This window comes from Protopterus annectens, chromosome 5.part0, assembly GCF_019279795.1.
Source record: "Protopterus annectens isolate FY-2018-M chromosome 5.part0, PAN1.0, whole genome shotgun sequence".
In the NCBI taxonomy this organism is placed as follows: Eukaryota; Metazoa; Chordata; order Ceratodontiformes; family Protopteridae; genus Protopterus; species Protopterus annectens.
The window spans coordinates 1511523095-1511547251 of NC_056735.1; the positions used below are offsets into that span (position 1 = coordinate 1511523095).

Here is a 24157-nt window from a genome sequence, read left to right on the forward strand (position 1 = left end):
CAGGGGCAAAGGAAGTTTGTTCCATTGGGTGGCAAGAGAAGAGCTGATAATTCGCCAGTGCTTTAATAAAACCTAAAGTTAAACAATTTATCTTCCGTGGTCAGCAAGTTGTTTTTTTTTTTTTCTTTTCTGTTGGTTGCAATGCAAACTTTGATATCCTCTGCTTCTCAGGTAGCATGCCATTCTATTAAGTGTGCATATGATGTGGCAGATGCTTTCTCTGGTTCAGTGCCAAGACAGTACTCCCGGTTAAGACCACAGTCTCTCCATGAAGATGTAAAAGCAAAGCTCTTGCATGCTCCTTTAGCTAAGGACTTCCTTTTTGAACCCTCCCCTTTAGTAGAGATATTCCAAAAACTGAGAGAGAGGAGGAAGTTGTACCATTTATGAAGAACAAGCTACACTGGTGGATCACACAAACCTGAATCCAGGAGTTCCATTTCACATTTCTTTTGCTGTTCGAATATGGAAACAGATGCATCATACAGAACCTGGAGTGCATGTTTATAAGGGTTCAAGGTGCAAGGAATTTTGTCAAAAAAAGGACACAAAAGAGCAGCTAAACATAGAAATGAAAACATTCGGTCCTGGGTCTGTAGTTCTTCTGTCACCTATGGCCACTAGGAACACTTCAGGTACTGACAGACAACACAACTGTTATGTGGTATATCAGCAACAGGGAGACTTGAAATCTTAAGTCCTGTATACACTTGCAGTGATAGCTTGAGATATTCTTGTAGGTGCCCGGAGAATGCATTAGTAAAGATTTTTGCAGCTTGGACAGCGTTATCCTTCAGCATGGGGGCTTTGAAGCTTTCCACCTCGATTTTAAGTAACGTGAAGTTTGCTTTTGAAATGTTTTTCACGGTGGTTTTCTTGTCCAGGGGTGGGGGCGGAATGTGGATATCCAAAGTGATTTGTTTATGGTCAGATCTAACCAGCGAGGGGTTGACCTCTGGTGTGGAACACCAGTCGCCCATGTTGCTGATGACCAGGTCCAATATTGTCACCTCTGGTGGGAGTGTTGACCAGTTGAACCAGGGCGTTTGTGTTTATAAATTCTAGGAAATGTTGGGCAAGGGAGTTAGTACTTGAGTAGTTCTCCCAGTTAATGTTTGGATAATTGAAATCACCCAATATTAGGATGTTTGGTAGGACCTTTATGTTTCCCAGTGTTTCCAGGAATGTGGAATGGGGGTCCTAGGACATGATGGGTGATCTGTAGCAAGCTATAATTTGAATTGCAGTTTTGCCCATTGTTAGCATGTGGATGATCTCTGAAGCATCATGCTGTGCCACTAACCTGGAGGTGTGGGTATCCTTGATGAATATGGATAGGCCCTCGCCTTTTGTATTTCGGTTTGGGTTCTGTGGCCAAAATGTATGGTATGAGTTGTAGCCTGGTAGTGCTGGGGTGCTCTCTTGAGTCTTAAACCAGGCTTCTGTTACTGCACATATATCGATTTTCTCCATACTGAGGAGTGCCTCGAGTGCATGCATTCTGAGGTTCAGACTTCTGGCATTGAGTAGCACTACCCTCAGTTTTTTGTTACTTGTGCTATTTACGGTGGTAGGTTTGTCTTTTGAGCCTTGCCTAAAAAAGGCCCTATGGGGGTGGCAAGAGCCTTGGCCAGTATTCGAAAGCCTAAGGGTGACAGGTACAAGCCGTCTCTAGCAAAGCAAAGTGGCTTGTCGAGCATGTCATCCCAGGCGTACAGACACTGGATCCCCTTTGAATGACACCAGAAACTTAGCCAATTGTTGAAATTCAAGATTTTTTTTCTTTATACCGTGGTATCATTCTTGATGAGGGCAGGATGCTACTCAGGGTCAGGGTCATACCGGCCTGGGCTACGTGATCAGAGAGCTCTAACATGTACCTCTTTTTCTTTCAAAGAGAATGGGCAGAAGAAGAAGAAACAGATGGTTAACAGCCATAAGAGCTTCAGACAGTCCTTGAGAAAAATTCTGCTATTTATGTTGAGTATCTCTTAGAACAAGAGTGGCTGCAGTGGAAATATGCTTGCATTTCAGTTTCTTTTTCTTGGGGATATCCAAAGAAACTAAATTAGAAGGACCAGACCCAGCTGTACCTCTATCAGAGATCTAGGGGCATCCTCTTGTACTAAAATCTGAAAAACACCATTTGATTCCACTGAAATAACAGTCTGAGTGATTGTATGGGACCTGTGTGTAGGGCATTCCATATTAGCACCCACTGGGGTTGCAACAGAGAGAACTGGTCCAGAGTTCAGTGGGCCCAAGAGTTTTTTTGACTACCTCAATGGATAAATCAAACTCTGAGTGAGTGAATGAGGCCAAAGAAATGTTTTCCTTCACTTTCTTATTTTTATTTTTCATGCCGGAGCTTTAAGCCATTTATTCTATAAATAAAGATTTAGGAAAGAGAGATGGCACCTTAAACTTATTGGGAGAAAAGCCTGAAAAATGGTATAGTTTCCACTGTTATGATCGGGCCCTTAAAAAAAAAAAAAAAAAAACTAAAAAAAAAAACACTCAATGCCTGCCTTTGTGAGGAAGTTGCTTACCACAACAGAAAAATGAGGAAGGGGCCCCAATGGGATACTTCACTTTCACTCTGAGTGGCAATCTGGATACTTTCAAATGGTTGACAATCTGAGGAATTGATGCCAACCTGCTTAACAGAGTGACATCAAGAAATGTCTTATAGGCTTTTGGTGCCTACATGTCCACTGTGTACCAGCATGCAGTCCCACTGCCCAAGTTTAAGGTCAGAAGTATGTCATATGAGGAAGGAGCATCTAAGCCTTGGCATACTGGTCAGATGTAAGATACCCTTGGCAAGATACAGCCTACCCTTCACGCACTACTGCAACAGTGATCTAATGATGGACATCTAAAGATTTTTTTCAGTACTAAAGGAAAAGTAAAATAACCACAGCCAGCTCCAATGGGGTACAGGAATAAAGCCCTGACTACAGCTTGTGCAACCCATGCTTGCTTAGTGACTCAGACAACAATCAGAGCTGGGAGAGGAGAATGGGCATGCCTGTCTGGTGTGGGGTGGGAGAAATGGGGGGGGGTCAGGCTGAATGTGGTGGTGTTTGTCCTGGGGTAGGCTTTTGGCTTTGTTCAAATCCTTCATTAGTGAGTGTAGAGCAGAGTTCTGATGTAAGTACAGAAGAGTGTTGATGTAAGTACATCATCACCCCCCCCCCTTATAGGGGATGGAGTTAGTGATACAAATGCCCCAATTGCCATAATACCAAACAAGGGCACAGGAAACCTTCATGGATACTGTATGACAACATACAGGAAACACAGCAAGACAAACTAGCGAAAAACAAAAAGACAGCTTGGAAACACCAAAGCAAATTCTCTCTCAGTTTAATTCTCTTTCAGTTTAATGAAGCGCTTTTCGTCTTGCTCATGTGGCAAGACTTCATCAGAAACTAAACAAACCTCAACACAAGCAATATATATATATATATATATATATATATATATATATATATATATACACACACACACACACACACACACACACACACACACACACACACACACACAGTTTGTCACATGACACTTCTAATTAAAATCTTATGTCTTAAAGGCACATCCACATTATTGCTACTTAAAACATTTTTAAAAAACAAATATGACTGACAATATTTTTGAACATCTCGACCCTTCCCTTCCTTCAGAATTTTTACCTGTAATGGTGATATAAATATATATACAAACATACATATACTAACAATACTATATCTCAGATTATTGTGTTGACTCTCAAAATATATTACTTAGTTAACTAAGAAGTCAGAAACTTACATATCCAAGTCAAATGAAGTCAGATATCACAAATATGAATGCATTTTATAAAAATGCATACACACATTAACGTTTAAGATTTTTCAACTTCAGTATACTGTTTAAAGATATTGTCTCATTCAAACCCGGGTAAAACATTGAACCAGTGCGTATTTGCCAACTTAACTCAAGTTGCTCAAGTAAAAGTATAAGCGGGTCTCCCCTGACTATCATCAACAACTGAATCAATTGCTTTGAACAAAAATGAATGTTGTGGATAGGAAATAATGTGTCTAGCCAGTGCATTTTCTCTGTTAAGGGTCTTTATTTTATATAGATGTTCGTATACTCGTTCTTTTAACCTTCTATCCGTTTTACCTATGTAAAACGCTGCACAGCATTGACACTGAGCTACATAAACCACAAACTTGGACTGACAAGTGTACTTCAATTTGATTTTAAAACTAATATTTTTAACTTCAATGTCTTGTCCTGTACTCATGTATTTACAGTAGTTACACATTTCGCATTTGTACATGCCACACTTCCACTGTGGGGTGGTTTTTTTATGTTGTAATAATTCCTTTAAATTAGTCCCCCTCTTGTAAATAATCCGGGGTTTGCTTTTGACCTTGTAAGAAAGGTGAGGATCTCTCCTAATTATTTCCCAGTTTTTGTTCAAAATTGACATTATTTCCCTTGCATTACTACTATAGGGTGTTATTAAACTTAAATTCCATACTTCTTTGTGTTGTAATTCTCTGTCACTTATTATAACACTTTGTAAACCAATGGACAAAAATGGGTTTATACAACCCCTGTTCTCTCTCGTATTTTACTTCTTCCAGTAGACACTCAAAAAAGTCTACTGGGTAACCTCTCCTAACAAACATTGACCTCAAATTATTACATTCATCCATGAAATCCTGGTCCAACGTGACCATACGGGCAGCTCTCACGAGTTGGCCCTTCACCACTGATTTCTTTTGGTGCCATGGATGGCAACTGCTAAAATGTAATACAGAGTTTGAATATGTGGCCTTTCTATAAATTTTCGCTACATATGCGTTCCTTTCCATATCTTTACTAAGATCCACATCCAAGTATGAAATCCTGGTCATTTCAAATACATAAGTAAAGGAAAGGAAATCTGTAGTGTTGTTAAAATAATCTACTAGTTTACTAGCTGCTTCCTTATTTCCTTCAAAAATGATAAAAATATTGTCCAAAAACCGTGTGCAGAACTGGATGTACTTTTTCACTTCTTGTTTACCAAAGATAAATTCTTGTTCCCATGAGGCCATTACCAAATTGGCATAACTTGCCCCACAGGGTGACCCCATAGCTACACCGGTCTTTTGAACATATAACTTGTCATTACATAAAATTAAATTGTTATACAAGGTTATGTCAAGCATTTCCTCTATTAAAGCCACCTCATCATAGGCTACTGCTTTAGCTCTCAGGTAACTACTGACTCATTCGATGCCTTCCACATGGGGGATAGAAGAGTATAAATCTACCACATCCACTGTTAGAAAATTGAAGTCAGCATTGAATTCTAAATTCTTGATTTGTGACAAGAACGACCAAGAATCTTTACATATATATTTCTCTTGAGTTACATACTTCAACCTTTGGTCTACCCATTTTGCCCAAGGGTAAGTTATACTTGCCCTAGCATCCACCAAAGGTCGCATAGGTGGATTATTCACATTTTTATGTAACTTTGGGATACCAAACAAAACAGGTATCCTTGGGGAAGGCATAGATAAATATCTAAACAAGTCAGTAGTAATCCTGGCTTCTAACAACATTTCATATAAATGAGACTTTATTTTACTATATGCTTGATTTAACTCATTACGTGAAACCAACTGATATGTGGGACTTCGGACTATTTGGTCCATTTTATTGACATAGTCCTCCACATTCACAACAACAAGCCCCCCTCCCTTATCTGGGCCATAATACGGACTGGGGCTTCTTGAATTAGTTGTAATAAATACAGTTGTTCACTCGTAACATTTACAGATGAAACATTCTTCCTTTTATTCTGCTTATGATTACTACTCGCCCCTAAAACATTGTATAAATCCAACTCACAAATGAGTTCAAAACATTGCAAAGTTGGGTGTAAAGGGGGACAAAAAGTACTTGAAGTATGTAATGCACTAGACTGAACCATAATATTGTCAACAAAAAGCATAGACAAACTGAGTTTACGCACAAATAATTTTAAATCAATTAAAGTTTTAACTAAGTCTGCTTTTCTTGTGGGAACGAAAGTGTACCCCTTGGCTAATAGATCCACCAGTGGTTGATCTATAGTAACATCAGAAAAATTGTAAATTTTAAAATCTTTATCATTATTCATAAAGATGTTCCTTAGTCCAAAATCTGCAGCATTAGTTGCCGGGGAAGCTGGTGCAATAAGAGGTGGTATCATCTCCTGCGTTTCCAATTCTTCCCTTTGTAGTTGTTGTTGGAATGAGGTTTCTTGTTCTTTGATCTCAGTTTGTATTGGTTGGCTTGATGCTGAAATTTTTGGGCATTAGCTGATGTATTATTCACAATTGTCTGTTGGGGTAACATAGGTCCTTCACCTGATGGAAGTGCACTACTATCATTTGAGACAGATAGACCATGTGTTAATTCATTTCTGTTTGTTGTGTTACACAAAAATACATTCATAGCAGCATTGCTGGATTTTGCTACTTGTGAACTTGGGGGTGGGGGGTAAGCATTCCCCTCACCATAAGCTTTGCGGTCTTCTAGCTAGTTTTTTTTACTTTAATTTCTCTAAATTTCATCATTTGTTGGTCTATACTGTCAAAAATTCTGTTGTAATCAAAAGCATATCTTGAAAAGTTTACATTACCCTTAATAGCAGCATATAAGCTAGTAGCTTCTTGTTGTAAAAGGTTAATAGAAGTCTCAAAATGTTTAATCATCAGGTTCAACAGGGCGAGTTCCTGAATGTTAAACAACTCAATAAGTTCTTTATGAAACAATGAACCTGGCTCTAACCCTGTAGGGTATTGGTGGACACGCAAGCCTTTGGGAACAATGTTTTCATTGACACATTGACGTAAGTAAGTAACTTCTAAAGAAAGTTTTTTATATTTGAAAAGTTTTTTGTCAAGGTCTTGTAATAATGAAACTATGTTACCAGAGTCCTCTGTTTCAGAAGGTGCTGATTGGTTGGGTTGCGATTGGAATAAAGGAATTGGCGTTTCCAACCACTGGGTAAAAGTTGGCAAGTCTTTCATGGTATTAAATCCTGTAGAACTTCTCATATTAAGTCGTTTGTCAGTTATTATATTGTTAGTAAGGTTGACACTACCTGGCTGGTTGTTGGAAAAAACAGGTAGAATTGTTGAACCAGATGCTGAAGCTGTTGAACCTGTAGGTTCTCTGCCATTCGGCGCCCTTTCGCCACCTGGACTACTCCTCTGGTGTGATTGTTCAGCTCGTGTGACATCACTTCCAGTTGGCATCACACTTCCAGTTTGTGAGTTCAGATGGGGAGGTACTGAGCTAGTATCGGGATGCCTACCACCTCCAATTACCAACACAGAAGCAGAAGGTTGAACAATGACAGGAACAGAAGGAATGGCTTCCACTCTAGCCTGTAACTGGCTCATACGTTGAGATAATTGTTCTATTAACTGTGTCAAATACCCCACTCCATCCTGCTGTGGTGGGGTCAAGTCAAGAATAGTTGTTGTTCCACAAGGACTGTCCAAAGCCATAACAAACTCCAACAGACAGGAACCAAAGTAAGACAAACTAGTGAAAAACAAAAAGACAGCTTGGAAACACCAAAGCAAATTCTCTCTCAGTTTAATTCTCTTTCAGTTTAATGAAGCGCTTTTCGTCTTGCACATGTGGCAAGACTTCATCAGAAACTGAACAAACTTCAACACAAGCAATATATACACACCCTTTTTGTCACATGACACCTAATTAAAATCTTGTGTCTTAAAGGCACATCCACATTATTGCTACTTAAAACATTTTTTAAAAACAAATATGACTGACAATATTTTTGAACATCTCAACCCTTCCCTTCCTTCAGAATTTTTACCTGTAATGGTGATAGAAATATATATACAAACATACATATACTAACAATACTATATCTCAAATTATTTTGTTGACTCTCAAAATATAATATTACTTAGTTAACTAAGAAGTCAGAAACTTACATATCCGAGTCAAATGAAGTCAGATATCACAAATATGAACACATTTTATAAAAATGCATACAGACATTAACGTTTAACCCCTACGAGGTTAGAGCCAGGTTCATTGTTTCATAAAGAACTTATTGAGTTGTTTAACATTCAGGGACTCGCCCTGTTGAACCTGATGATTAAACATTATGAGACTTCTATTAACCTTTTACAACAAGAAGCTACTAGCTTAGATGCTGCTATTAAGGGTCATGTAAACTTTTCAAGATATGCTTTTGATTACAACAGAATTTTTGACAGTATAGACCAACAAACGATGAAATTTAGAGAAATTAAAGTAAAAAACTAGCTAGAGACCGTAAAGCATATGTTGAGGGGAATGCTTACCCCCCACCCCCAAGTTCACAAGTAGCAAAATCTAGCAATGCTGCTATGAATGTATTTTTGTGCAACACAACAAACAGAAATGAATTAACACATGGTCTATCTGTCTCAAATGATAGTAGTGCACTTCCATCAGGTGAGGGACCTATGTTATCCCAACAGACAATTGTAAATAATACATCAGCTAATGCCCATAATTTTCAGCATCAAGCCAACCAATACAATCTGAGATCAAAGAACAAGAAACCTCATTCCAACAACAACTACAAAGGGAAGAATTGGAAACGCAGGAGATGATACCACCTCTTATTGCACCAGCTTCCTCGGCAACTAATGCTGCAGATTTTGGACTAAGGAACATCTTTATGAATAATGATAAAGATTTTAAAATTTACAATTTTTCTGATGTTACTATAGATCAACCACTGGTGGAACTATTAGCCAAGGGGTACACTTTTGTCCCCACAAGAAAAGCAGACTTAGTTAAAACTTTAATTGATTTAAAATTATTTGTGCGTAAACTCAATTTGTCTATGCTTTTTGTTGACAATATTATGGTTCAGTCTAGTGCATTACATACTTCAAGTACTTTTTGTCCCCCTTTACACCCAACTTTACAATGTTTTGAACTCATTTGTGAGTTGGATTTATACAATGTTTTAGGGGTGGGTAGTAATCATAAGCAGAATAAAAGGAAGAATGTTTCATCTGTAAATGTTACGAGTGAACAACTGTATTTATTACAACTAATTCAAGAAGCCCCAGTCCGTATTATGGCCCCAGATAAGGGATGGGGGCTTGTTGTTATGAATGTGGAGCATTATGTCAATAAAATGGACCAAATAGTCCGAAGTCCCACATATCAGTTGGTTTCACGTAATGAGTTAAATCAAGCATATAGTAAAATAAAGTCTCATTTATATGAAATGTTGTTAGAAGCCAGGATTACTACTGACTTGTTTAGATATTTATCTATGCCTTCCCCAAGGATACCTGTTTTGTTTGGTATCCCTAAGTTACATAAAAATGTGAATAATCCACCTATGTGACCTTTGGTGGATGCTAGGGCAAGTATAACTTACCCTTGGGCAAAATGGGTAGACCAAAAGTTGAAGTATGTAACTCAAGAGAAATATATATGTAAAGATTGGTCGTTCTTGTCACAAATCAAGAATTTAGAATTCAATGCTGACTTCAATTTTCTAACGGTGGATGTGGTAGATTTATACTCTTCTATCCCCCATGTGGAAGGCATTGAATGAGTCAGTAGTTACCCGAGAGCTAAAGCAGTTGCCTCTGATGAGGTAGCTTTAATAGAGGAAATGCTTGACATAATCTTGTATAATAATTTCATTTTATGTAATGACAAGTTATATGTTCAAAAGACTGGTGTAGCTATGGGGTCACCCTGTGGGGCAAGTTATGCCAATTTGGTAATGGCCTCATGGGAACAAGAATTTATCTTTGGTAAACAAGAAGTGAAACATACATCCAGTTCTACACATGGTTTTTGGACGATATTTTTATCATTTTTGAAGGAAATAAGGAAGCAGCTAGTAAACTAGTAGATTATTTTAACAACACTACAGATTTCATTTCCTTTACTTACGTATTTGAAATGACCAGGATTTCATACTTGGATGTGGATCTTAGTAAAGATATGTAGCGAAAATTTATAGAAAGGCCACATATTCAAACTCTTTATTACATTTTAGCAGTTGCCATCCATGGCACCAAAAGAAATCAGTGGTGAAGGGCCAACTCGTGAGAGCTGCCCGTATGGTCATGTTGGACCAGGATTTCATGGATGAATGTAATAATTTGAGGTCAATGTTTGCTAGGAGAGGTTACCCGGTAGACTTTTTTGAGTGTCTACTGGAAGAAGTAAAATACAAGAGAGAACAGGGGTTGCATAAACCCATTTTGTCCATTGGTTTACAAAGTGTTATAATAAGTGACAGAGAATTACAACAAAAAGAAGTATGGAATTTAAGTTTAATAACACCCTATAGTAGTAATGCAAGGGAAATAATGTCAATTTTGAACAAAAATTGGGAAATAATTAGGAGAGATCCTCACCTTTCTTACAAGGTCAAAAGCAAACCCCGGATTATTTACAAGAGGGGGACTAATTTAAAGGAATTATTACAACATAAAAAACCACCCCACAGTGGAAGTGTGGCATGTACAAATGCAAAATGTGTAACTACTGTAAATACATGAGTACAGGACAAGACACTGAAGTTAAAAATATTAGTTTTAAAATCAAATTGAAGTACACTTGTCAGTCCAAGTTTGTGGTTTATGTAGCTCAGTGTCAATGCTGTGCAGCGTTTTACATAGGTAAACGGATAGAAGGTTAAAAGAACGGACATACGCACATCTATATAAAATAAAGACCCTTAACAGAGAAAATGCACTGGCTAGACACATTATTTCCTATCCACGGCATTCATTTTTGTTCAAAGCAATTGATTCAGTTGTTGATGGTAGTCGGGGGGGCGCTTACACTTTTACTTGAGCAACTTGAGTTAAGTTGGCAAATATGCACTGGGGCAATGTTTTACCCAGGTTTGAATGAGACAATATCTTTAAACAGTATACTGAAGTTGAAAAATCTTAAACGTTAATGTGCGTATGCATTTTTATAAAATGTGTTCATATTTGTGATATCTGACTTCATTTGACTCGGATATGTAAGTTTCTGACTTCTTAGTTAACTAAGTAATATTATATTTTGAGAGTCAACACAATAATCTGAGATATAGTATTGTTAGTATATGTATGTTTGTATATATATTTCTATCACCATTACAGGTAAAAATTCTGAAGGAAGGGAAGGGTTGAGATGTTCATAAATATTGTCAGTCATATTTGTTTTTAAAAAATGTTTTAAGTAGCAATAATGTGGATGTGCCTTTAAGACACAAGACAAAAAGGGTGTGTATATATTGCTTGTGTTGAAGTTTGTTCAGTTTCTAATGAAGTCTTGCTACATGTGCAAGACGAAAAGCGCTTCATTAAACTGAAAGAGAATTAAACTGAGAGAGAATTTGCTTTGGTGTTTCCAAGCTTTTTGTTTTTCGACTGTATGACAATATGACAGCCCTTCCAAATGGTCCTTATCCCACCACTGTGTTGGGAGTAATTTTATAGCATGGAGGAACAAATTAGCAGAATCTTTATTTAGAAAGTCTTGATGTTTTGTAGGCAAAGGAGCAAAAGGAACCTAGAAAAAGTAAAAGAATTTCAGAGGTGTACTGACATTCTGACATCCAGCAAACATCTATTGATTAGGCTTTACAATAAAAGGTTGGCCTGGACAGAAATCACCAGTAAGAATAGAAATTTAACCTAATTTCTTTCTTTCGTGGATCAATAAGGAAATAAATTCAATCTTATTTCTCTTTGACAAATAAGAAATATATTATATTCAAGGCCTATTCAAAGCGGACAGTTTGCAATCAAATGAGAAAGAACTGCTTGAGAAGTCAAATGTATCGCATTTAGGAAAATAAAATGCAAAGAAAGCGCAAGAGATACAACGTCATGGCCAGGAATGTCTAAAGTACAGATCTGTGCTACATGCAATGCATACTAAACAGTCTAAAGGAAGCAATGCTGAGATAAACATTTTCAGAATGTGCATGATGCTGACTGGATACAGCGGTATTACAGTTTAAAAGAACTTCATAGGTGATAACTAGGCTAATAACCCCAAGGAAGTGTTTTTTTTTAAAGCCTAGCCATGCCTCCCACACATATATGTCAATCATCATTCTAAATTTCACGAAATAAACTAAGAAACCAACCACTGCAAGTGTGGTTAATACATTAAAATATACATTCTCGAGATACATTGGTCCACAACATTCAAGTCATGAATTCATGAATTATGATTTGTGCACAAATGAGAATTCAAACATACAGCAGTCAGTCTCCACTGTCAGTGGAATACTTAAGCCAAAAGATCTAGCCAGACCGTGAAGAATCTCATAAAAAATAAGCTACAGCTCAAGTTTATAATGATAGTCATATTGTAGTTTTAAAATATATTTATAAGCTAACGCAAGAACTGTCTCTAATTAGCAAAACATTTAATGCCTGCAGACTGAAGTGCAGATTGCCTCTTTCAACTACACTGAGAGAGCTTCCAGGAAAGACTAATCTGTGAGCATTTTTTTATTACTTTCTGTTTTACAGGTTGTACACATTTCATTTTTCTTCCTTTTTTATTGCAGTGTTTGTTTATTTTAAATTTATTTTCCTGGTGTTTTAAAAGATAGGGCCAGGAAGCAAAAGCTTCTGCTGCATTCCATAGTCCAGAAAGATTTAATGTTAGTTAACTGTGGGAGGATCCAAGAAACAGTATTTTTATTTGAGGTAAAGAACAAGCCAAGGTATAATTGTGACAGCTAACAGGATATAATGTTTTGAGAGCATTTTTTTTATTTACAGTTTTCCATGCTAGCATCTCTCTGAAGATGACTGTCAGCACTTTTCCATAAAACACTACATACAGTCTGCTGGGAACTCTTCTGTCCACATGAGGATGCTGGCAGGGAGCACAAAATTCATGAGTCTCCCCAAGAAACAGGCATTATTCTCTCTATATTCTAAATTATGACCCTCTCCAGTACTTGTAGCACTGATGCTGCATACTGGACAGTTCCTACTGCCATCAGGTAGACCACCCTTCAATACAATGCTTGAAAAAGAATACAAAAATATAGACAACAAAAGCTTCAGAAATAAATTCAATGTATAGTGTTATTGAAGAACTGTGAAATTAGTTAATATTTTGCCAGTGTTTCAACCCCAAATCAAATAACTGCAATCTCTAAAAATTACAAATCACACAAATAAAATTACTCCACAGAACATACTTTGAAAACAATATTCTGTAATCATCTACATAAGATCTATGGTCATTTTCATAACTCATTTAACATGTTTCTGTTTCACAAATTAACAACAAAATAACTGTATTCTGTTTTAAATATATTTCACCGGTTTCATAAGTGCACCGTGTTTGGATACTTACAAACAACGTTTCCTATAGAAAATGTACTCCTTTCTTTCTGTTTAGCAGCTTCCAGTTCAAGCTTGTGCAATATCACATAACATAATAAAGCTGCTGTACAAAGATGACTTGGGACTCTCTCAACGGAACACTGTTTAGCAAGCATGTCAGCATATTCAGGACTTACAGAAAGTTTCCCATTCAAAATGGGCTTCTTTAAAGGCTGGGAAAAATAAAGTAAAATAATCAGACAAAACTTTTATACAAGAAAAAGAAAACAAGCATCAAAAGCTCATCAAAACAACTTAAAACATTGAGAAAAAACATTTCCCGACAGATACCGCCCAAAACCTCAGCAACTTAAAACATGGAGAATAGTGACCTACTGTGACAGTAGAATTTCTACAGAATCCCCTTACCTGAAAACACACCACGAAAACAATGCCAGGCTAACTAGTTGTAGCAAGCAACTGCCAACCATTATTGCCTTTAAAAACAGGACACATAAAATTAACGTAGTACACACAGCTCCAAAATTATTCTCAAAAAAAAAAAAAAAAAACTTGGGTGTTAACTTAGTATGAGATCTAATTTTAACAGCATTTATGGATGTTTAATAAAACCTTGCGAAGAACACCCCAAGTGCTGTTAGGATCAGGTCTCACACTAGGGACTAACAGCAGATGGTGTCATCCCGCAAAGAACAATTGTATACGGTAAAACAGCTTTTAAAAGCTGACACATCATTCACTCTGCCACATTTAAACATAGTGTGGGAGTAGGAAGGACATAGCAACTTTTAAAAGTTGTTTACGATCTGCCACAGTAACACTTAGTTTTTACTTGCTGTACATCTCAACTGCCCCTGATTATACCATATATTTTTGCCCTGTCCCTCAATTTTTTTTAATTTTCTAGTAAATCACTGAAGTTTACATTCAGTCTGTAATGCCAAGCATTAGTGTTTCATAATTTTTATTGTTCAGAAAATACAGGTTGATGCAAAACCTGTTATTCTATTAACATTTTAAGCAAATTAAAGTACTATTTAAAAACTGTCTCTGATACTGATCCAGTGACCTTCTGTCTTTAGGAAAGGGAAGGAGCAGATTTCATAGAAATAAATGCAATTTGGGGAACAATATATGCAGACTACTGTTCAGGAGAAGGAGAGAGGTTTACAGAGAGGTAGTAAATGAGCAATTTTTCTACATCTGGAGTAAACGAAAACTGTTAAAAAGAAAAAATGCTGATACTACATGACTATAAAAAATAGAAAAGTACAGTTGTGTACACTTACGATAAATGTAGATGTTCGAGTGTATTCACTGTTGCAGTCATTACACTTGGGTTATCTGCCTGCAGGTAGCCCTCAGTCGGCCCGAATACCAGAGTCTTAGGATTTCTGCTTCAGATGCTGTCGCTTCTTTCATGACGGCAGGTCGTCAGAGGTATAAAACAGGCAGCCAATGCCATTACATCAGTTTTTCTTGCCCCAAATGTCAGGAGCCTCTAAAATAGGAAGGTAGCATATGGTGGGGACCACCACCAGTAAAAAGTAAATACCAATGCCATTAGGAATGGCCATAGAGAGGAGAGGTAGAAAGACAGAGAAAGCCAGGGGGCTGGAGGGAGGGAAACCAGGACTGCAACAGTGAATACACTTGAACATCTACATTTATGGTAAGTGTACACAACTGTACTATGATCTTCATGTTTCACTGTTGCGGTCATCACACTTGGGTTGATTCCCAAAGCTGAGGAAGGGTGGAGGCAATCAAGAAGTGTTAGGGTTGGCTAACAGGCCTTGCAAGACTGCTGTAGCAATTCAGCTCTGCATTTAGAAAAGATTGGTAAATGGTAATGCTTGGTGAAGGTGTGTACAGATTTCCAGGTTGCAGCTTCCAGAATGTCCCTGGTAGGGACTCCCCTGAGAAATGCTGTAGAGGTGGTAGAGCCCTAGTGGAATGTGGTCTGATCCCATGTGGAGTAGGTTTTCCATGGTGCTTGTAGCAGAAATGGATGCAGTGTGCTATCCATTTGGAAATAGTTTGCTTTGAAATGGCCTTACCCTCTGCCCCTGTAGCAAAGCTGACTAGCAACTGTTCAGATTTTCTGAAAGGTTTAGTCTTGTCAAGGTAGAACCTGAGCTGTCTGTGCACGTCCAAGGAGTGCAGAATCATTTCCCCTTTATCCTGAGGGTTAGGGAAGAAGGCTGGCAAATGAGTGGATTGGTTTAGAGACATACTGGACACCACCTTAGGCATAAAGGATGGGTTAGTCCTGAGGGAAACCCTGTCAGCATGGAAAATAATGAAGGGTTCCACAGCCATTAGTGCCTGTAACTCAAACACTCTTCTTGCTGAAGTTATGGCTAAAAGCAATGCTGTTTTCCAAGAGAGGAGTTTTAACTCTGCTGACACTACAGGTTTCAAAAGGGGGAAGTGTGAGCTTTTCCAGTACAAAGTTAAGGTCCCAGGCAGGGGTAGATGCTCTCCGAAGGGGCCTTAAGTTGTTAGCCCCTCTCAGGAACTGTTTAATGAGAGTGTGAGAAAATAGAGATGGCTCAGTGTTATAATGAGCTGAGATGGCAGAGGCATGAATCTTAATGGAGGAGAAGGATAGGCCCCTGTGGAGTAGCCCTGCTAGGTAATCCAGGATTAAAGGTAAGGAGGGTACTGCTGTGTCCTTCCCTAGAGACCGATTCCAAGAACAATATCTTTTCCACTTTTCAGCATAAGATTTCCTAGTACTAGGCCTTCTGGTTTCAAGAATGATGTCCAGCACCTGTTTGCTGAGGGTTGCTGGTGGAGTATTCAACAGATAAGCCAGGCTGCAAGGTTTAGGGATTGCAATTGTGGATGCAAAATATGTCCCCCTCCTGCTGTGACAGCAGGGTAGGAGTCTGGTGAAGGTGCCAGGGAGGCACTGTTGACAGTGGGTACCAGTGCTGGCAAGGCCAGTCTAGGGCAATAAAAGCTGCCCTTGGCCTGTCCTGTTTTATCTTGAGTAGTACTTTTGAGAGGAGGGGCAGAGGGGGGAAGGCATACATTGAGAGGTGTTCCCACTGAAAGGATAGAGCATCCAACTTCCAGGCCCTGCTGTGAGGGTTCCTGGTGCAGAATTTGCTCAACTGGTGGTTCTCGGGGGAGGCAAATAGGTCCACCTTCGGTGCCCCACACTTCTGGATCAGAAGGTTGAAGGTGTTGGCTTCCAATTTCCACTCATGTGGGTCTAGGAGATTTCTGCTTAAGTCGTCTGCCAGTGAATTTTGTTTGCCTGGCAGGAACTGAGCTTGTAGATGCACTTGGTTGCTCAAGGCTGTGTTTCACAGGGCCATGGCTAACCTGCAGAGTGGGTAAGAATGGGCACCCCCCCCCCCGCTTGTTTATGTACCACATTAACTGTGGTGGTGTCTGTTTTTTATGAGCAGTTGTCCTGGAAGGATTAGGTATTTGAAGGCTGCCAGAGCATTCTGTACAGCTAGCATCTCTTTTTGACCGATGTGCAGGAGAATCTGGGCTGGTTTCCAGTGGCCCTGATTGCATTTGCCTGCCATCTGAGCCCCCCATGCATAGTCTGATGTGTCTGTTGTCATGGTTTGGGCGGCACAGGGTTGAGTGAAAAGCAGTCCCTTGTTGTGGTTGGAAGCTTTTGCCCACCAAAGGAACTTTGCCCTTAGACAAGGTATGACTGGAATGACTGTTTCCAGGTCCTGAGAATGCTGGCACCAAAGACCTTTTAAGTACCACTGAAGTTTCCTCATATGCAGTCTTGCATATGGAATTAGCAGAATGCATTAGGCCATGAACTCTAGGGCTTGCAGTATTTGTCTTGCAGACAGCTGGATTCTGGTGGCCATTTGTTTGAAGTAGTTTGTCAGACAGACCTGTTTTTCTGAAGTGAGAAATGCCATCTAGGAAGTTGTGTCCAAGCCTGCTCCCAGGAATGCAATCTTTTGACTGGGTACCAGTTGTGATTTCTTTTCGTTGATGGTGTATCCCAAAGAAGTGAGAAGGCTTTTTACAAATGCCAGGAAGTAGCAATTCCAGACTGTCCGCCTGAATCAGGCAATCGTCCAAGTATGGGAAAATGTGGATGTCTCTCTGCCTGCAGTATGCAATAGCTGGAGCCAGGCAATTTGTGAATACTCTGGGCGCAATAGATAAGCCAACGGGAAGTGCAGAGAACTGATCATACATAGAACCTGCCCTGAAGTGTAGATATTTCCTGCATGACTCCCTTATGGGGATGCACAGATAAGCTTCTTTTAGGTCTAGAGTGACTAACCATGCATCCTTGGCTAGCATAGGGAGAAGCTGTTGCAGGGTAAGCATCTTGAATTTTGGGACCACCAGAAAGGTGTTGAGAGTTGATAGATCAAGGGTTGGGTGCCAAGAATCCTCTCTTCTGGGCACCAGGAAAAGTCTGGAGTAGAAACCCTGCCCCTTTGTTCTACTGGAACAGGCTGAATAGCTCTGATATTGAGCAGGGAAAGTACTTGCTTTAAAACCTCTGTCCACTGGTTTGGAGGAAGGTCTGGAAACCCGCTTGGGGTTGGCAGTTTATGGAAGTAGAATCTGTACCCCTGGGATACAATGTTTAGGACCCATCTGTCCTGAGTAATGGACATCCAATTTTTTGCATGCAGGGCAAGTTTTCCTCCTAGGGGCACAAGTAATTGGGGGCAGGGCTGGGAAGGATAATTGATAATTGAGAAGTCATTGTAAACCTTTTCCATAACGTAGCGGCTTACCACTCCCTGTTTTAGAGGAGGGGACACTCCATTGTTTAGATCTCTGCATACCCTGAGACTGTAGTCTGGGTGGCCTGTTTCCCCTGGGTTTGGTCTGAGAATGCCTGGAAGGGGCTGGAAAGGACCTGTTTTTAGAAGGCTAATGCCTACTAAATCTAGGTGGTTGCACTTGTAAGAATTCTTTAACCATTTGCATGGAGTTAGCTTTTTCTTCCATCTTTTTAAAAACCTCTTCTGCTTTGGTGCACCATGAACAGTCCTTATTTAAAGGAGCGTCTAGTAATTTGGATTTGACATGATCTGGCAAGGTTTGTTCCTTCAGCCAAGCATGCCTTCTCAGTACAGACTCAGTGACTGCAGCACTGCAAGATGCTTCTAGGGAAACAAAGCCACACTGCAAAGTATGCTTACTGACTTGGTAAGCAGAATGCATTAGCTTTTGTAAATCTTTATTTTCTGGACAATCTGGAAGTAACACCATTTTTTGTTTAATTAGTTCCATAGTATGCTGCTGGTACTTCAACATGTAAAACTGGCAATTCAATGCCCTGATGGTAAGAGTTGCAGAGGTATATACCTTCTTACCCAATCTGTCTAAAGCTCTGGAATCCCTGTCTGAAGGGGTAGGATTTCTGGCTGTATTAGCCTTAATACCTTTAGGTCCCTGGGAAATGGTCTCTGAAACCGCAGCAGGATTCTTGAAGAGAAATTTGTAGGACTCCGGTACTCTATAGTATCTGTCAGGTTTCCTAGGGGCCGGGGGGGGGGGGGGTAAAGTATCTGGAGTAAGACTGGATTCCATAAAAATATCATCTACAACATCCAGGACAGGGGGTATAGCTAGAGGCCTGTGCTGAGGCAACTCTAAAAATTCTCTGAGTCTCTTTTTGGACTGAGGGTAGTCCTGGCATTCCCAGCGGAAATGCTCTCTTAAAGTATGCAAGGTTTCCTCAAAAGAAAAGACCTCTGGAGGGGAGGCAGAGGGAATGGATTCTTCTGTATCAGAATCCTCATAGGTTGATAAGGGCATGTCCTGATAATCAGAAGGGTCAGAGTCACTGGACTCCTGGTCTGTAGAATCAGAATGTAACTCAATTCTTTGTCTCTTAGGAGGGGAAGGCTGGCTTCCCCTAATTAGGGTAATAAGGTCTTCAGCCATTCTAAGCATTTGTTTTTGTGGCATGGGAGCTTGAGCATGCACTTTGGTCGGTTTTCTAGGCGTAGTGCGTATTCTGGGCCTCAGAAACCCGGTAGTTTTAGCCAAAAATGAAGTTGTCAGTCTAATTTGAACATCAGTAGGTCGGAATACACCCTCAGAAGCCAGTGCCTGCACAGCGGCTCCGGATCCATCCAAGTTAGAGACATCCACAGGTTCCAAAGTCGAAGAAGCATCTCGCGGCATATTGGACTCTGAATGGGTCTCAGCCAAGGCCTGTGAATCTGTAGAAGTGGGCATCAGGGGCTGCGAAGTTGCCTCACTGAGTATGGGTGGACTGGCGACTAGCTTAACGGAAGCATCGTCAGCAGTTTTGGACCTATGCGGTCTGCCTCTGTCTTTATCTTTACGTTTTTTCAGAAGATCGGTAGCTGTATGGCTTACTGAAGCCATTTTGGAATACGGAGAACGAGAATGAAAGAATTTGGCAACAAAGATAGCCCGGTGATGAATAGTTCGGGCATTAAACAAGGCTCAAAACCGACAGCGAGGGACGTCGTTGTCTGGGCCTAAACAGTTGATGCAGTAAGAATGAAAATATCTGTGACGTATTTGCTTTCCACAGGCAAGACAACTGTTAACTTTTTCTGACATCGGTTAGAGCAAGAAAAAAGGATCCCCAATGGGGTACTTAGCTTTAGAAGACTTCAGGATTACAAACTCGAAAAACGAAAATTTCAGATAGTGGCCGACCGGCACTTGTGAACTGCTTCTGTTTCGGGCTCCCACTCGGCAAGAAAAGCTGATATACTGGTGTCAGCTGCCTGTTTTATACCACTGACGACCTGATGTCAAAGAAGAAGCAACAGCATCCAACGCAGAAATCCTAAGACTCTGGTATTCCGGCTGACTGAGACCTACCTGTAGGCAGATTACCCTCGTGTGATGACTGCAACAGTGAAACACGAAGACCATCTGTTATTACAGTGTTTTCTTTTCTATCAATATATATAAATTCTTATTGCAGTTTAAAATATGTCAAGTTAATCCCTTTCAGCTGTCTTCATTGTTCCCTTCTCCATCTGTCTTCCCTAATCAACTAAAATCTTTCTATAATGCTATAAATATGCAAATGAAGCCTTTTTTCTTTCATTTTCTAGTGAGTACTTGCCACGCTAAGTCCCACTTTGTTATCTGGACTATCAACGTTTTGACAAATGTGAGGCTCTTGTTCTGCCAACCTAACCTCTCTCCCCTAATATGTTGTCCAAAAATGGAGACAACACTTTAAATACAGTCTAACTAAAGCACTATACAATGCAAGACTTTGGCATCAGTTTTTATAAAGATTACAGTATATGTAGAAATGGGAGAAATAGTTGTAAGAACTGATTTTCTTTTAATTCAGATGTGGGTCAACATGCATAAGCAATAATACAACACATAATTCTTAATACTGATTTATAATCTTCAAATTACATAACTTCCAATTTGTAATATGGATGGTATTTTACCTGCAGAGGGAGGGACTGATGCATTCTTTCCCACTCACTGTCACTTGGAACTATACATTCTATATAAACTGTAATAAGCTGACTTTGTTCATCTGTTGCATACATACTGTCCAATAAGACACAGACAGCAGTCATAAGAACACGAAGGCTAGAAGAGGGAAAACATATTGAATTTCAAAAAGTACACAAAGTCTGTCATTAAATTCAGCATGCTCAGCAAATACAACATAAAGAAACCAAAAATCACCGTGTAATGCAAAGTTTACCAAGAAAAATAAAAGTGGTTTAAACTATGTAGAGCACTGAGAAGAGACTACTATGTTATAAGCACTTCGAATACTCATTTAATTAAAGTTTCCATTTAGCAAACAATATCCTTTCAGTAGAAAAGGCAAAGGTCTACCACCACTTAATCTCGTAAATGAGATGCAAGAAAAAGCAATAGTCATACGACAAGTGTATTTATGCACCAAGCTTTTTATGCCACTGCTTGTAGTAGATGAGTGCAAGGACATCACCAAGTATGGGACTTTGTTAAAAAAAAAAAAAAAAATTCAGATTCTGACTGGTGAAGTAATACCCCACACTAGGATCCAACAAAACGGATTGCTAGAATAGCTGGTGGTGTAGAAGGATAAAAATCTGACAATGGCCCAAATGACTCTAGTTTACTTCACAACTAACAATCCTGATGTAGTTGGCAGGGAAGAATGGACATGCTCATGTCAGTTAGGGGGAGGGAGGGGAAGATCAAGCCTCTCATCACCCTGACCCCCTGGAAGAGGGGAGGTGATGCAAATGTGCAGCCTGGGGTAGGAATTAGGTCCACCAAGCTTTAGCCTGGTGGTAGCCTTCAGCAAGGGTGTGAAAAAGCATGAACTTGCATGTGGAAGGCCTCTGCAGTGAAGCTGATTACATGTCCCCTGCTGAAGGATGGAGGTACAGCCATTGCAATTGTTCTTAATGCCAGGATGTCAGAAAAGGCACAGCATATCCTTAGTGATACCTGAATGACAGCCTTCTCTCTCCATGTCTTGTCCTGAAGAGAGTGAAAATGTGGGTGTTGGGGAAAAAATGGGACGTGTCATGGAAGGGGAGGCCTGACAGCTGGCAGACACCATGGGGGCAGAAAAACACTAACATTGTAAGCATATATATGTTGCTTACAGTTTTATATCAATAAAGAAAGGGGAAAAAGCCACAAATTGCATACTTGTTTTTCTTCACAAACACACAACTATAAAGTACTACATAAATGGTATATGTAAGATAACAGAAATATACTTCATTTATGTGGTTGCATTTTCTTAACTCAACTGTGGCATTACCACTCATGAGGACAAATTATATTCGCTGAAGTTTGGGAAGGGGTGGGGGTCTAAAATTTTCGTGGGCATCATTATGAATCGTCTACATACACTTTTACAATTTCTTGAATAACAGCAATACATGAATGTCTCAAGTACAATATGATAAATACAACTTAATACTTACACAAAAAAACTTTGGTATACATATGGGATAAATTAATATTAATGATAGATAAATGCAATAATATAAATGCATACAAGTACCTCTTAACATCCAAAGATGAATTCTGAATCTGTTTTTTCACCCAATGCGCAGATCTGTATAGGAAACCTTCTGCTTTAAAAACATTAGCATGTTGGTTTAGCAGTGAACTGACACCAGCCTGCCATGTAAGATGTAGCTTATTTAGAAGAGTATCTTGCATGTAAAAAGAAAAAGGAAAAAATGTTTAGTCTTAATATTCTTCATACTTTGTAATATTTCAATGACTGTTTTGAAATGCTCTTCAGATATTATACACAGACAGAAATCTTTCTAGCAAATATATGTGTGTGTGTGTGTGTGTGTGTGTGTATATATATATATATATATATATATATATATATATATATATATATAGGTTTACTATCATTATATTGAATCGTAGGCTGCCGAATCACATATGTTCGAAATGTCCTGTTTAGCAACGTATATAGTCAAAACAGAAATAATCGACTGCCATAAGTGCAAATTGCAGGAGATATTCGGCAAAACAGAATTCGACAATCCACAAGCAGCGAAATTGCTAGCCGCACACCTGCTGACGTCAGTGTCAGCCTTTGAAATACTGGGAGTGCAACATACCGTGGTTTTAGGGAGGAGAAAGCAAGACAGAGGCTAACACAGTAACCGTAATACTCGTAGCTATGGAGTGCATAACAGAGGTAAAGTAACATGGTGTAAAGTTAAAAGTGGGAATTATATGTACAACTAATAAGTTACATTTGCAGTACTAATGTTTACCATGAACTATAAACATTCCTAGCAAGTCACATTGCAGCTGTTAGTAGCATTTTACTTGTATGTCGATCCATACCTGCACAGACTGCTTTTAATGTCAGTAATTATCACTGGTAAAATGCTAAACTCGATATCATAAAGTACAAGTTGCTATATGAGGTATAAATGTACACATGTACCAGTGTTCTATATGATTACTGCAAAAAGTTTTATGTTTGGATTTGTGTAGTAGGTCTAGTGGTTATACAGCTTTGAATTATAATATGCACTGTATGTGTTCTTTTGGCAGGTTACTGACATAGCTTTTGAGAGTATTGGTCCAGGAAGAGTACATGCCGTATACAATACTGTCAGTTCACAGAAAGGGAGGAGAATGCTGCTGATTGAAGGCTATGTGCATTACTTAGAGAAACAGGCTGGTTATAGGAAACATTGGTGTTGTTCCCTACAGCAAAAGAAGAAGTGTAAGGGCAGATGTATTACTGTGGGGGGTAGTGAAGGTGAAATATTGCAGAGAACCACCCCACACTTCCATGCACCTGACCCTGTTAAACCTGATTGTATTAGGGTTAAAGAAACAATAAAAAGGAGAGCTGAACAAACTACAGAGGATCCTTGCAGAGTTGTTTCAGAAGTACTGGCTAGTACATCAACAGATGTCACCGTTGATTTACCAAACACCACTGCAATGAAACAAATTGTTGTTAGATCAAGAAACAAAGGCAAAGCAGCTGCATTTAAGGACTTTACAGATCTAAGGAATGTTAACTTCTGACATGTTGCCTATTAAAAGTGGTAGTTTTGTCATTACACATGATGGGGATGAGGGGCAGAGTAACCGAATAGTTGTTATAACAACAGAAAATAATCTGAAGATAATGTGTAACGCCAAATTTATCATGGTTGATGGCACTTTTCCCATTAGTAGTCAATTGCAAGCAAATATAAAGTATACATTACCCTCTCTCAGATGGAGAACATAAGATTATTCCCGTGGTATATGCATTACTATGAAGAGTGAAA

General features: G+C 39.2%; 1 protein-coding gene across 1 annotated transcript in view; it reads right to left on the reverse strand.

Annotated features, from left to right (window-relative positions):
* Nucleotides 1-24157, reverse strand: part of LOC122802390 (E3 ubiquitin-protein ligase listerin-like) — a 1831112-nt gene that overhangs the window by 1051702 nt on the left and 755253 nt on the right. The window contains exons 12-14 of the mRNA XM_044072016.1: nucleotides 22399-22552; nucleotides 20825-20972; nucleotides 13420-13621 (exon numbers count right to left, since the gene is read on the reverse strand). Coding sequence (XP_043927951.1) covers nucleotides 13420-13621; nucleotides 20825-20972; nucleotides 22399-22552 — 504 coding nt within the window. The remainder of the gene's footprint in view (nucleotides 1-13419; nucleotides 13622-20824; nucleotides 20973-22398; nucleotides 22553-24157) is intronic.